This window comes from Phodopus roborovskii, unplaced genomic scaffold, assembly GCF_943737965.1.
Source record: "Phodopus roborovskii unplaced genomic scaffold, PHOROB, whole genome shotgun sequence".
Classification (NCBI taxonomy): Eukaryota; Metazoa; Chordata; class Mammalia; order Rodentia; family Cricetidae; genus Phodopus; species Phodopus roborovskii.
In genome coordinates, this window is record NW_026126422.1 from 681222 (window position 1) to 695127 (window position 13906).

The 13906-nt window shown below is 37.9% G+C and overlaps 1 protein-coding gene across 1 annotated transcript in view; it reads right to left on the reverse strand.

The window, feature by feature from the left end:
- The window catches only part of Stpg2 (sperm tail PG-rich repeat containing 2), a 465521-nt gene that overhangs the window by 15250 nt on the left and 436365 nt on the right, over positions 1–13906 (reverse strand). Inside the window, exon 13 of the mRNA XM_051185397.1 lies at positions 11967–12112. Coding sequence (XP_051041354.1) covers positions 11967–12112 — 146 coding nt within the window. The remainder of the gene's footprint in view (positions 1–11966; positions 12113–13906) is intronic.

The window sequence follows — 13906 nt, forward strand, 5'->3', positions numbered from 1 at the left end:
AGACCTGGGGTTGCCCTGATATTCCATTGATTCTAAAATCAATGACTGTACTCCGGTGTTTAAGAATGTGATTGCTCTTTCAAAGTGAGCTGCACAGGAGATGTGGCCCTTTGGAGCTTGATCAATTTTCACCACAACGAAGCAGAAGAGCTAAGAATCAATGTGATGACCTAATGATGATGAAGTCATAAAGATGCACAAAAGTAATTTACACTTTGGTGGCTGACAAGTGTAGAGATAACTGATGCAAACCTATGGCCCAATATATAAAAACTTTATTCTATTAAATTTACAATTTAATAAAAAGGAACACAAATTAGAATTTCATTCTGTTATCCAGTTCATTCCCTGGTTCCTTCCCTTTGAGATATTATAGAACTCCTGGATTAGTAGAATCACATAGTACACGATAAGCCAAATAATTTCCTTGCTGAATAAGCAAATGATATCATTCAGTCACATATAATAACAGAAGTGAGTCCCCAGATACTGATACTCTTTAGCTTTAAAAGAGGAGCTTGCCTATCATAAACACATGAAAGAAGTTGTTGTTTGAAGAAGAAACTAAATCACAAGACTTTAAATTATCCCTTTATTTGTAGGTCATGCATTCATTAAATGTTTTTATTGAGATAGAATTTGAATTCAATTGTTGACTTACAAAATTTTTCTTCATTGAAAATATAGCCAAGTGGAATTTAGTATACTATAGGAAACCTCAAGAGCACTAGGTACATGTCTATTCAAAAGGTTTTTGGCATTATTAATCCTCTCCACTCTCATACCACAGTTCATTTGTTGTTTTCCTTGTTCCATTATTCCTTTTTAACCCTGTATATGAATTCATTCTACCTCCCCTCTCAAATCCATCTCCATGGCCCCTTAATGATTTCCAGACCTCTATGGTTGCTCAAAATAAAATACAAATGTCTTAAGAGTCAATGCTAACATGCAGAGATGAGAGAAAACACAGTAACATTTGTCTTTCTGGTTTTGAGTTACGTGACTCAGAATGATGCATCCATTAGTCTAATAATTTAATTTCTCTTAGCAACTGAATAACATTCCATTGTTAAATATTTTCATTATACATTCATCAGTGCATGGAAATCTAGGCTTATTTCAATTTCATGGCTATTGTGAACAGAACAGTAATGGGCATGGATGAGCAGATATCTCTAGAGTGGGAAATAGAGTAGTTCAAATACATACTCAAGAGTGATCCAGCTGAATCATGAATGTGTTTAACTTTTTGAGGAACCACCACAATGATCTCCATTGCTGCAAGAGTTTGCACTCCCAGGAGCACTGACTAAGTGCTCCTCTACCTCTTTACCCACACCAGCATTTGTTAACAGTGGTATGTTTGTATGTTTTTAACCTTAGCTATTTTACTGGGGTGAGATGAAATCTTAAAGTCATTTTAATTTGCATTTCCCTAATGCATATGGATGTTAAATGCTTTTAAACTGTCTCTTGACTATTTGTATTTATTTTTTGGAGAACTAATTCTTTATTCCCAAGTCCCATTTTTTATTATGTTTTAAATTATGATTTTTTGAAATATGATTACATTATTTCTTCCTTTCCCTTGCATTCTTCCAACCCTCCATGCACTCACCATTGCTGTCTTTCAAATAATGTTATTGTGTGTGTGTTTGTGTGTGTGTGTGTGTGTGTGTGTGTGTGTGTGTGTGTGTGTGTGTGTACACATGCAACCTGCTCAGTCTGTATTATGTTACTAGTCAGTATATTTTTTCAGAGCTACTACTTTGTGCTGGATAACCCACTGCTATGCTCCTCCCTAAGTAAGCCCTCAGCATTCCTAAATTGCCTGCAATGCTTTGTGTAGGATTGTGGTCTAGTGATCTTTCCTTCTACTGGATTAGTGTATTTACTGCTGCCATACTTGTTCAGAACACATTTGGCAGCCATTCTGTGAGACTTCACAGTTGTAGCTTCTCTGACATTTCTGGAAGACATAATCTCACAACCTGTATTGAAACACAGGAGGCACCTGTGGTCTCTCAGGCATAAGCATGCAGCAATGGCCTGAAAAGTACTTATAAATAGTGAAGTAAGAACACAATTCATGCCATCAATGGCACGTGATATACAGTAAATTATGGTTAAGAAACAGACAAAATTCTCCTGAATAACAGCAAAAGATAAGTGGCTACAAAACAACATGGAGCCTGCTCTTTAGGGGAACATATTATTTTGGACCAATACATTTAAAAGATTATATCAGAGTCTGTAAATGTAGTAGCACTCAACATCTCATGGGCAATTATATGGAGATCTTAACTCTGCCTCTAGCAAAGCTAGTGGGAACATCCTGGTGATCTAAAAACTAAAAGTATAAATTGTAGATATTTTATTCATGAAAGAAATAGGCATTCATTTATAGAGGTTTTTAAAAATACAACACAGTTCATCTGAGACAAAACAATTATGTGTTCTTTTAAAAAATCAACGTGTAAACCATATAAAGAGAACCTTCTCAATATTCCTATCATTGGTAGACAGATGATGCCAAACAATGCTCAGTAACTGAGTGCTGATTTTACTAGATAGCTCTCTCTTGTCAAGCCCTTCAAATGATTCAGTAGAAAACAGCCACCTGTCACAAGACCACATTCATTTCTAGGGCGGCTGTTTCCAAAGTATAAAGCAAAGTCTAAAGGCCAGTGCTTAACTGCATAGTTCATCCCTGCAGCTCCATCTCACCTCAAGATCACTCTGGAAAGAAAAGGGGCTGCCATAGAATCTAAAGTGACACCTTGCTTCTCCCTTAGTTGTTTTTCTTGTCCTTAAATCCCCTTCTCAATGGTGAATTTAAAAAGCCATCCCCTCACAACACACCATGATCAACTGTATAGCCAAGAAAAGCAGACTACAGAATAATTAATATTTTTTCAAACATTACAAAATTGAGGTCTCCTGGCATTTCTCCATCCTTATTCAAGCTCACATTTTGGTGGTCATGTTGGTGAGGCTTTATGGATATAGCTTCTGGTGTTTCTAGGAGACATAATCTCACATCAGACTTCCTGACCCCTCTGGCCCTTACATGTTTTCTTCTCCCTCTTCTGCAGTAAAACACAAGACTTCAGTGTAGGAACATGTTGTAGATGTGCCCATTGGCAATGAGCTCTGTGTGTCTTCATTTTGATTGGTTGTTGTTTTCTGTAGTCTCTGTCTTTTTTTTTTTTTCCTGTTTTATATATTGATACCAGTTATCATTCCTTCCCTCCCTTCCTCCTTCCCATGGCCCCCGAATCCCCCTCCCATTGCATTCCCCCCTCCCACTGCACTGGAAGGGTGATGCCTTCCAGAAGGGATCATCAAAAGCTGTCATGTCATTTGTAGTAGGGTCTAGGCCCTCCCTCCTGCCTCTATGAAAAGGGAGTATCCCTCCATGGGCAATATGCTCCCAAAGTCCTTTTGTGCACCAGGGATACATCCTGGTTCCACTGTCAGAGGTCCCTTAGACTGCTCAGGCCTTGTAACTGAGACCCACATTCAGGGGGTCTGATTCCGTCCAATGCTGGTTTCCCAGCAATCAGTCTGGGGGGGGTCCTGAGCTCCCCCTTGTTCAGGTCAGCTGTCTCTGTGGTTTTCTGTAGCCTGGTCTTTGTCTATTCCAAGGAGAAGTTCCCTGGATGAGGGTTGAAAACTACACTTATCTTTGAGCATGACAACACGTGTTTTTAAATCGCTTTAAGGATTTTGCTGGTTTAGCAAATTAGTTGCTACAAATTCTCACCCAATAACTATGACTTCACTAGCACTGAGCAGTTTCCTATGTTTCCAGAACCATGCAGGTAGGGTATCCCTCTTGTTGTGCGGGTCTTAAGATCAATCAGAAAATTATTTGTCTACCACCAAGGTATGTGTGCCACTATTGTTTCCTTTGTGTCCTGATGGTCTGATAGGAGATGTCATTCTGTAAATATGTTTCTCATTCTGGTTAATGAATAAAGCACTGTTGGCCAATAGGAAATCAAGATAGGCAGGACTAGGAGGCAAGGAGGATTTGAGGAAGTAGTGAGGTGTCAGCATGTAGAGACCTGGGAGAGAGCACAACGCCAGCCCCTCTGTGGTAAGATGAGACCACGTGGAAATACTTAGATTAATAGAAATAGGTTAATAAGACAGAGCTAGCTGATAATAAGTAACTGGCCCACAGCATTATATCAACTACAGCATCTCGGTGTGTTATTTGGGGCTGGCGCAGTGGCAGGACAAGACCAGCAGTGGGCGAAAACCTGCTCATAACAATGGTCATTGTGCCATAGATGGGTAGGGCTGTTTTTTTGTCTCCTCAACACTACAAAAATAAAAACTAAAATAAAATCTACAGGCAACTGAATAAAGCTCGGGGCAGGAGAGGTGAACCTTTCCAGGGAAGAGCACATCAATTGGTAGTCCATTGCCAAACAGCCTTTAAAAACGTACAGACAAGTAATATTATATGGACTCAACAGATTATATTTAGGAATATATATGAATATGAAAGTAAATACATCAATGCAATAACAACTATTTTTTAAAAAGAGGCCATGAATTTGAAGAAAAGTGGTGAGGGTTATATAGGATGATTTGGTGAGAAAAAGGGAAAGGAGAAAAATTAGAAAATAATAGTAAATAAGTAAATAAATAAATCACTAGTAATAGATGCTAAGAAGAATGATTTGTTTTATTTTAAAGGTCATAGATAATATGGTACAGAGAATTAAGACTAAAGCTATTGAAATATAGAAATGAGCACAAATTTACTTTGAATAATGTCACTCATTATTTAATAAATTTTAAAATGTGTCTCTTCCATGTACATATGTACTTTATGCTAGTAGACAAAATGAAAAACTTTAGTAAAATAAAAAACAAGCAAAGAATATCAAAGCAGAAAAGGAAATAAATTACATGATTAATTTATAGTACAAGCTCACCTGTAGTTCACTTCAATTTTCATTTCTGATAATAGTTTATAAAAGTACTTCAATATTGTACATAGATTTTGGTTAATTCATATTCCTTTTCTGTTTGGAAAATCATATTTTAAAAACCTATAACAGAATACATCTTCTATAGCTTAAGTAACTACATCTACAAATTCAACTCATTTGTGAGTCTCACACATTTTCTTTAGAATATTTGAGCAGCTATAGCAAAATATCACAAATAGAGGAGCCCAAACAGCAGAAACTTTGGGCTTCATGTTTCTGGAGGCTGGAAGTTCAAGAGATAATAATCATGAGAGTTGATTTTCCAGGGCTGCGAAGGAAAGAATGTTACATGTCTTTCCAGGGGTTCAGGTGGACTGCTGGCAATCCTCAGTGATTCTCAGCCTTAGCTGGACTACCATCCCCTCTGCCTTCATTATCATATGCTGGTCTCCCCATGTGTGTTTCTATAACCCAATGTGTGTATTTTCTGAGAACACAGTTACACTGTTATTATCAGCATTCTCCATCCTACAGGATGCTAATTGCTTAGTCATAGAAGATGTGCTCACAGACAGGGCACCAGAGGCTCTGTCCCTCTAAGAATGCCACTATCATAGATAAGCTCCAGTTTCATGATCTGAAGAACCTGCTTGTTCTTGCTGTCTTTGTTTCAGACCCTGCTTCCTTCTGTTTCATATAAATCATGTAAATTCCAGTCATTTTTCTGAAAACTCAGACAACTCAGAATATTTGACAGACATTTTATTGTTTACAACATCCTTGAAATTATTCTTTAAAAAAGCAAACTCCACATTTTGTAGAAAGATTGACTTTCATTGCCTTCTGAATTATTTTTTTCATAACATGTTCTGTGACATATGAGGTTGTTCAGCCTCTATGGTGGAGAACTACTTATGGTCATGCTGAATGAATTTTGTTCTGTCCACAGAACACAGGTGATTAAGCCATTTGTTTAGGATTCCATGGCTAGGACATGAGGTCAAGGTCCCCTCTCTAGCACCTGGTAGCTTTGAAGTATTTTCTAAAGATAAATTATTTTCTAAAGTTAAATTTATTCAATTCAATGGAAGAATACTTATTTTTTAATGAGTGATACTCTTTGTTATTTTAATCATTTGCGATTCATCTTAGATGAATTAATGAAAATATTTTGCAACAGATTTTCTTGAGTCAGAATATATTAGAACATCTCCAAAGTACTTGATTTTTTTCAAAATTATCTTAATTTTATTTTGTATGGATAAAGTCGATGTCTATCTGCATAATTCCTGTATCTTTTGTGAAAATTCTAAGTGCCAATGACCCTTCTGAAATGTGAACAATGATTTAAATCATTCTCTTTGACTGATTTGTTTTATAAAATAGTATTAGTAGTATAACATTTACCAAGTTTTTGATGTTTAATATTTAAACTTACAACAGGGGTATGCTGAACAGGAATCCAACAGAGCAGGAACCAGAGCAACAGAGGGAAACTGAATTTTGAGAATGGTTGAGAGAAAGCAGGAACTCTAACCCAGCAAAGACAAGCCTGGAACCCTCATGGCAAGGAGGGTTAGAAAAGTTATGCAAAGGAAAAAGGACCAGAAAATTCCAACTATAATCCCACCTTTCGGTAGGGTCCCTACTAATTCTTCTAGGGAAAAGGCAGGCAGGACAGAATCACTTACCACAATTACAGCAGTAGGCAGGGAGCTTGAACTGCTGGAGAACTCTATGGTCTCACAATATGTCATTCTTGGATCCCGCAGAGATTCCTATCTGCTTCGTTACCTAGCAACACACTCTAGAAGTTTCATCCTATAAAAGACAAATTGTGACAAAGGCCACTTCTATTGCCACCTTTCCTGAGGAACTGCAGCTGAGTCCTGATGGAAGCAGAATCAGGTGCTGGTGGTGCACCCTTGTTCAGCATTTTGTTTCTTAGGTCTACTAGGTTTCATGGCCACAAGCTTGAGTCCAACTTACACTTGCCCCTTCTGCAATTCCAGAGCTGTAACCACTTGTGCCATGGACAACTTCTGATTGATTATGAGTGTCCTAGAGTCAATATACTTTTCATCTTTGGATTCAGGAACCATGCATGCTGGGAATTAAAACACACTTTCCCCAAGGGACTTAGGGATGAATAGTACTGCCACACAATTGAAACTACAGCAACTACTGGGACACAACCAAGTATCATCGAGTGTTCACTTCATTGAATTAAGGACATATATGCATGGGTTCCTATGTCCATGGCAAAATTATACAACTGACTTCACTTCTTGCTGTATTCTAGACTAACGATACACTCAAAGACGCTGACAGCATTGGCAGTTAAAAGAAATAGCATCTAAACCAAACTTAGAGATCCCTATTACCAAGGCTGAAGCACCCACCCCACTGATGTCCTATATCTCAACTAGCAGCCAAACTGTTTCCCCACAAAAGCTAATCCATAAAACCTGAAAAGTGGCTATCAGAACATAAGAATGCACATTGACCCAGGGAAACACACCCAAAAGGAAACACGGCTTCTCCAAAGGAGAAAAACAGTAATGTTTCCAGCCATAGATTTCAAACTGAAATGCCAGAAAAAGAATTCAAAAGAAAGATCCTAAGAAAACTCAGTGAAATGCCAAGAGAACACAGACAGACAATTCAAGGACGTTTAAAAAATACAGTGGTATGTGAAATTCAACAAAGAGATATACGTATTTTAAAAAGTCAGAACTTTGGAGCCTAGTTTGGAATCACTTCGATACCATTTGTTCTTGTCTTGTATGACAGGCTAGAACAAAGGAAAGAAAGTATTTCAGAACCTGACAAGTCTTTTGAGTTAATCTAGTCAGATAAAAGGAAGAAAAGAAAGGAAGAGAAGGGATGGGATGGGATTTAAAAAAGACTGACATAACATTAGCTGCGATACCAATGACTAAATCTTCCCATTATGATAAGTTCAGAAGGCCAAGAAAACAGGAATTTAAGATTCATATGAAATAATGGCTAAAGTTTTTAAAGGGTTTAAGAGGTAAGAATACCCGTGTATAGGCTGCTCAAAGGACCACCACTAAATAGATTTAAGCCCAAAAGGATAATCATTGTCACACGCCGTGCTCATTGACATATTGTGAGAAATTATAAGAAAGAATAAAATACCATGAACATACCTGTGTAAGACACACACAAGGAAATTCCATCTATATTTTCAGCATAGTTCCCAATAGGAAGCTCCCAGACCAGTATCAAATGCATGAGATCCTGCCAGCCATGACAACTGAACTCAGCAGAACCATCCTTCAGAACTGAAGTCAAAACAAAGACTTTTTCAAACAAGCATAAACTGGGGGAATTTATCACCATCAGATCAGCTCTATAAGCAATACTTTTGAGTTTCGTCCTAGGGATCAAAGATAATAATTACCATCATGAAGGCACATGTTTTAACGTGTGCAGAAATGTCATAAAATACTCAATAAAGATATTCAAATAGTGCTGCTACAGAAAAATCAAATCAATATCTATCTCTCCAAACATATAGGCCATGGAAAAATTTTGTTTGTCACAATTTAATTACTTTTTCCTTGTTTCCTATTTGCACATAAGATAAACACAAAGTGAAACAGTGAATATTACTTTTGTGATTTTTTTAGTCTTATTCTTTTAGAATTGCAGAGAAGGAAAACATAAGAAAATCAGTCAGGTTGCTAGAATGTACACAAAGTAAGAGCATTTGCTTTGTTTTACATGTTGGTGTTCAGAACGTCACTGCAGTCTCTGGTTACAAAAAGATTCTAAAGAAAGCTTTCATCAGATGTCTTTATTTAGCACTGTATTTCCTATGGAGGTACCAAAATTATGTTTAGAAAGAATGCAGTGGAGAATGTATGTATGTATGTGTGCAAGCATGTATGTATATATGTATTATAATGGGGAAATTTCATGAACAAAAAGAATTACATGTGTTAATGGCAACAAACGTTTCTTTGTCCAGAGGTTAGATTGAAAATTGTTCTTTGAGCATCTGATGGATGACCTCATCACACTGGAAGTAGGTCTCTGTGCGAAGACTGGCAGCTTACCTTTATGTTAAGAGACGTTACCTTGGGGATGCATCTGTGAGGAAAGAAAAGTTGTTTCAATGACTGGCGGCTCTAATATATTCATCTCTACCTAAACCCAAAGATGCTTCCTGATTATTTCTTATCCCAAACAAGAAGCCAGTGTGGCAAGTCAGCCAGACATCATAATAGTGGAATTGATTTTACCTCCTGCTCTTTTTTAAAAACCAAATATATTAAGTATCTTCAAGTAGTTATCAAAATCCTGACTATTGGGTTATCCTAATGGTCTGTTAGAGACTTTGGCATCCTAAAAAAGAATGTTAGTGTATGAGATGTACCTACAATGGTGTGTAATATTTTAATAGTAGTTACATGTACAATGCTGCATTGTAACAGGAGATGAATCTCAGAGAGAGTAAAAGACAAAATATCAACAAATAAGCTCTTAAAACTTTCATAATGTAACTTAATAGACTGTATTTTACTGGGGAAAAAATGGTCTGGGAGTGCAGTTCTTTTACAGTAGAGTTACTTATTTAATAAACTTGCAACATGTAAGAGGCTCTATTAGGGTTCACCTGTGAAGAAATGCTATCTATTCTAAGCTTTGTGTCTGTGAGGTTGCACATAGCAAACTATGGTTTGATACTTTCTATGGCCAGGAACAGTTGGATACAGCAGGTCTGACACAGGGAAAACTGGGGACATGGGAACTTGCTCAGGTTCTAGCCCTCTTACTGTCTGATGTGTTTCCAACTCAGGCGGTTGTTAGTCTCTCATTTTCAACCATAGCACACTGTTCTGTTGTCTAGCTTTTCCATTTTTCCACAAAAATGGGTTGGACTGGAATCAGCATTTGAACATATTAGCTCACTCATCTCGAGAGTTAGTATAGTAGCTTGGTAAAGCTTTAAACATCTCTCTAAAATTGTGCCTCTCATGAAATATGTTTCCTCTGAAAGTTAATTAAAGGATGGTACAGGAGACTATTTCCTGGACACAACTTCAGTATCAAAGACCCTGAGGTTGACAATTAATGAATGGGACCTCCTCAAACTGAGAAGCTTCTGTAAAATGAAGGACACAGTTGACAAGACCAAACAGTAGCCCACAGAAGGGAAAAGATCTTCACCAATCCTACATCTGACAGAGGGCTTATCTCCAAAATATGCAAAGAACTCAATAATCTAGTCACAAAAATACCAAATAATCCTATTAAAAAAATAGGGTACAGAACTGAAGAGAGAATTCTCAATAGAGGAAATTGAAAAGGCTGAAAGACATTTAAGAAAGTGCTCAATATCCTTAGTTATCAGAAAAATGCAAATCAAAATAACTCTGAAATACCATCTTACTTCTGCCAGAATGGCTAAAATAGGAACACCAATGACAATTATGCTGGAGAGGATGTGGTGAAAGGGGAGCACTCCTCCACTGCTTGCTGTTCCTCAGGAAAAGGGGATCAGTCCCGGCAATTCCCCTCTTAGGCATATATCAAATGATCCACATCCAAGCAATAAAGACATCTGTTCAACTATGTTTGTAGCAGCATTATTTTTAATGGCAAGAACCTGGAAGCAACCTAGATGCCCCTCAACTTAAGAATGCATGAAGAAGATATGGCACATCTACACAATGGAATACTACTCTGTGGGGAAAAAAATAGAATCTTGAAATTTGCAGGCAAATGGATGGAACTTGAAGAAACCATCCTGAATGAGGTAGTTAATCACAAGAAAGAAGAACATGGTATGTACTCACTCATATATGGATTTTAGACACAGAGCAAAGGATCATCAGCCTATAATTCATACTGCCAGAGAAACTAGGATACAAGGAGGATTCTAAGACATTCTTACAAGGTCCCTCACAGAAGGGGCACAAGTTCTCCTGAGCACATGAGGAGTGCAGGGGGAGAGGCAGTGAGTGGAGAGGGAGTTAGGAGAAAGAGAAGGGGAGGAGAGGAATGTGCATGGTACTAGGAATATTAAGTCAGGGGAGGAATAGATGAGAGAGAAAAAGAGAGAGAGAGAAGTAGAGAGAGCCATTATAGGTTTGAAGAGAAAACTGACTATAGAGAAATAAAATATCAAGAGACCTACAAGACTAACCCAAACTAACAATTTGAGCAACAGTGGAAAGTCTACCATAAATGCCCTTCCCTGATAATGAGATTGATGACTATCTTATCCACCATCATAGAGCCCTCATCTACTAGCTGATGGAAACAGAAGCAAACACCCACAACTAAACACTGAGCCAAACTTCTGGAATCCAGATGCAGAGAGGGAGAACAAGACCAGGCTTCAGAAACACATAGAGACAGCTGACATGAACAAGGAGGAGCTAATGGGCCCCCAGACTGACAGCTGGGAATACAGCATGAGACTTAGTCAGACCCCCTGAACATGGGTCTCAGCTAGAAGGCCTGAGCAGTCTAAGGGACCTCAGACAGTAGAACCAGGATGTATTCCTGGTGACCCAAAGGACTTTGGGTGCACATTCCCATGGTGGGATACTCCCTTGAAAAGTAGAAGCAGGAGGGAGGGCCTAGTCCTTACTTCAAATGTCTTGACAGATTTAGATAACCCCTCCTGGAATGCATCACTCTACAAGTGGCAAGGGGGGGGAGGGATAGGGTGGGACATTGTTGGGGTCATAGGAGGGTGAGAGAGAGGGAAGGAGAGGGAACTGGGAGCGATATGTGAAATAATAAAAATAAATAATAATAATAATGATATATATACACATTTAATATATTATGTCAGCAGTCAAATGTAGGAGCATGAAGATGACCCTCCCCCTGATCTCTTAATGAATTCTTGGCACCATACACCTAGCTAACGCCCATGCACAAAGAGAAGAATCTCACAAAGAGATAATGCTACCCACAGTGGAAATGGGTGACACATACATCTCTATAACTACTTGGGTCCATCATACTCACCAGTTAGAGTGCTGAAATCTGTGTCTTCGATGTTTTTGTCTAGCTTTTTGTTCTGTGTGACCAGTAATTTCTCTCTTAGAGGATGAATATGGCAGAGTGACATTGTATGTTCTCTTCAGAACAGAATGTCTTAAAAATGGACTGAGCTGAGGGGGGAAAAAAAGCAAATTATTTCAATTATATCACCTATACTATTTGAAGGATTAGTTTAGATAAATGAACAGTGATCTCATTAATACAAACCAACTCACTGGTACCATTCATTAATACCCTACATGCTTGGATTAGTATCTCTCAGTGTTCTTATCATGTAAAAAAAGGTTACTAGTCATGACCTTAACTAATAGTACTTAATATTCTTTAAAAAAAAAGTTAATATATTTGAGAGAAACTAAGCTTTTTGGTAAAACCTAAAACCTTCTATTAATGAAATATATATTTTATGTACATTGTGACCTGTAATTTTTATTTTTTTAAATCTTTTGTTTCCAATAGAAGCAAATACTAATTTTTCACACATGCTTTCTCCCAACATTTGTCCTTCGGAAAATATTTGGTGTATAAATTTATAAATACCATCTTTCCAAGACTATTTAAGTAATGTGAACATGAGATAGCAAGATATACCCCATTTACCTTGCTCAGGCAACATACCAATGAAAACACTCAGAAGAAAAAGAGTTTGAAACAACTAAAATTAAGGCAATGTGCATTCACCCACTGTTATCTAAGTGTCTTTTTGGAGACATTTGCAAAATCAGGAGGATGAAATTATGAGTCTTCTTTGGTCCTTGTGAGTACTGACTGAATTCATCCATGTGAGCATATCAAGCTGAAAACTGTGCTAACACAACCCTTGCAACACCTCCTTCTTGGGTACTCTGCCTTCCCAGTGACACACAGTAGGCCTGATGGAGGAGCAGGGAATCAAGGGGAGTAGTTCCAGCAAATAAGGTGAGAATTATGCATTCTAGGGTTCGTAGTTTTCCACTGGGGTCTGAATGTGATAAGACATCAGTTACAGACTTTAAATCAGCATCAAATAGGAGGACGAGTAGCAATGAGACAAACAGAAGTTTGTCACCCAGTTCTGAACTTCAATTTCCTCATGCCTCAATGGATTCTGAGCTGTTTCACCTTATCTTACCTTACATTTCTTGGGAAAATTAACTCAGTTGAGGAACATGAAGTAGTCTTGATTGGTATATCTTCCCCATGTTTACCGGAACATATAGACCACTACCCTACCATCCTGTGTAGTCTCTGGATCCTTAGTCTAGTGCTGTTGTTCTCAACCTTCCTAATGCTGCAACCCTTTAATGCTGTGGTTACCCCAACAAAAGACTGATTTTTGTTGCTACTTCATAACTGTAATTCTGCTACTGTTGTGATTCATAATATTATTATCTATGTTTTCCAGTGCCCTGAGGTAACCCCTGTGAAAGGTTCTTGGGCCCCCAAAGGGCTGTGACACACAGTTTGAGAACTGCTACTCTAGAGATTTGTTTTCCCCTCTGCCCTGAAATAAAATGTATGGTGTGTTCAAGTCAATTGCTCCCTTGTCAGTTTCTCCTCTTGCCAATCTTACACACAGGAAAGGCAGAATTAGAACAATTGTATTTTAATTCTGAAATCTAGAATATGTCACAGAATTGCCAAAATTCTCATTGTGTGTATGTAAGTGTGTGTGTGTGTGTGTGTGTGTGTGTGTGTGTGTGTGTGTGTGTGTAAAACTGGAGGCCATAGTGTACTAAAAAGAGGAAAAGAGAGTTATTCAAACCATGTATTGCCTATTCCCTACCAATTTCCAAGCAAAGACACTGGCTTCAGAAGGTTGAGGGTCTGTCATTATTTGAAATGGTGAAGTGAGGAGTACCATTAGGAACCAAAGGGTGGAATAAAAATGTGTTAGTGAGGCCCTAAGTTTCTATGTTGCTAGG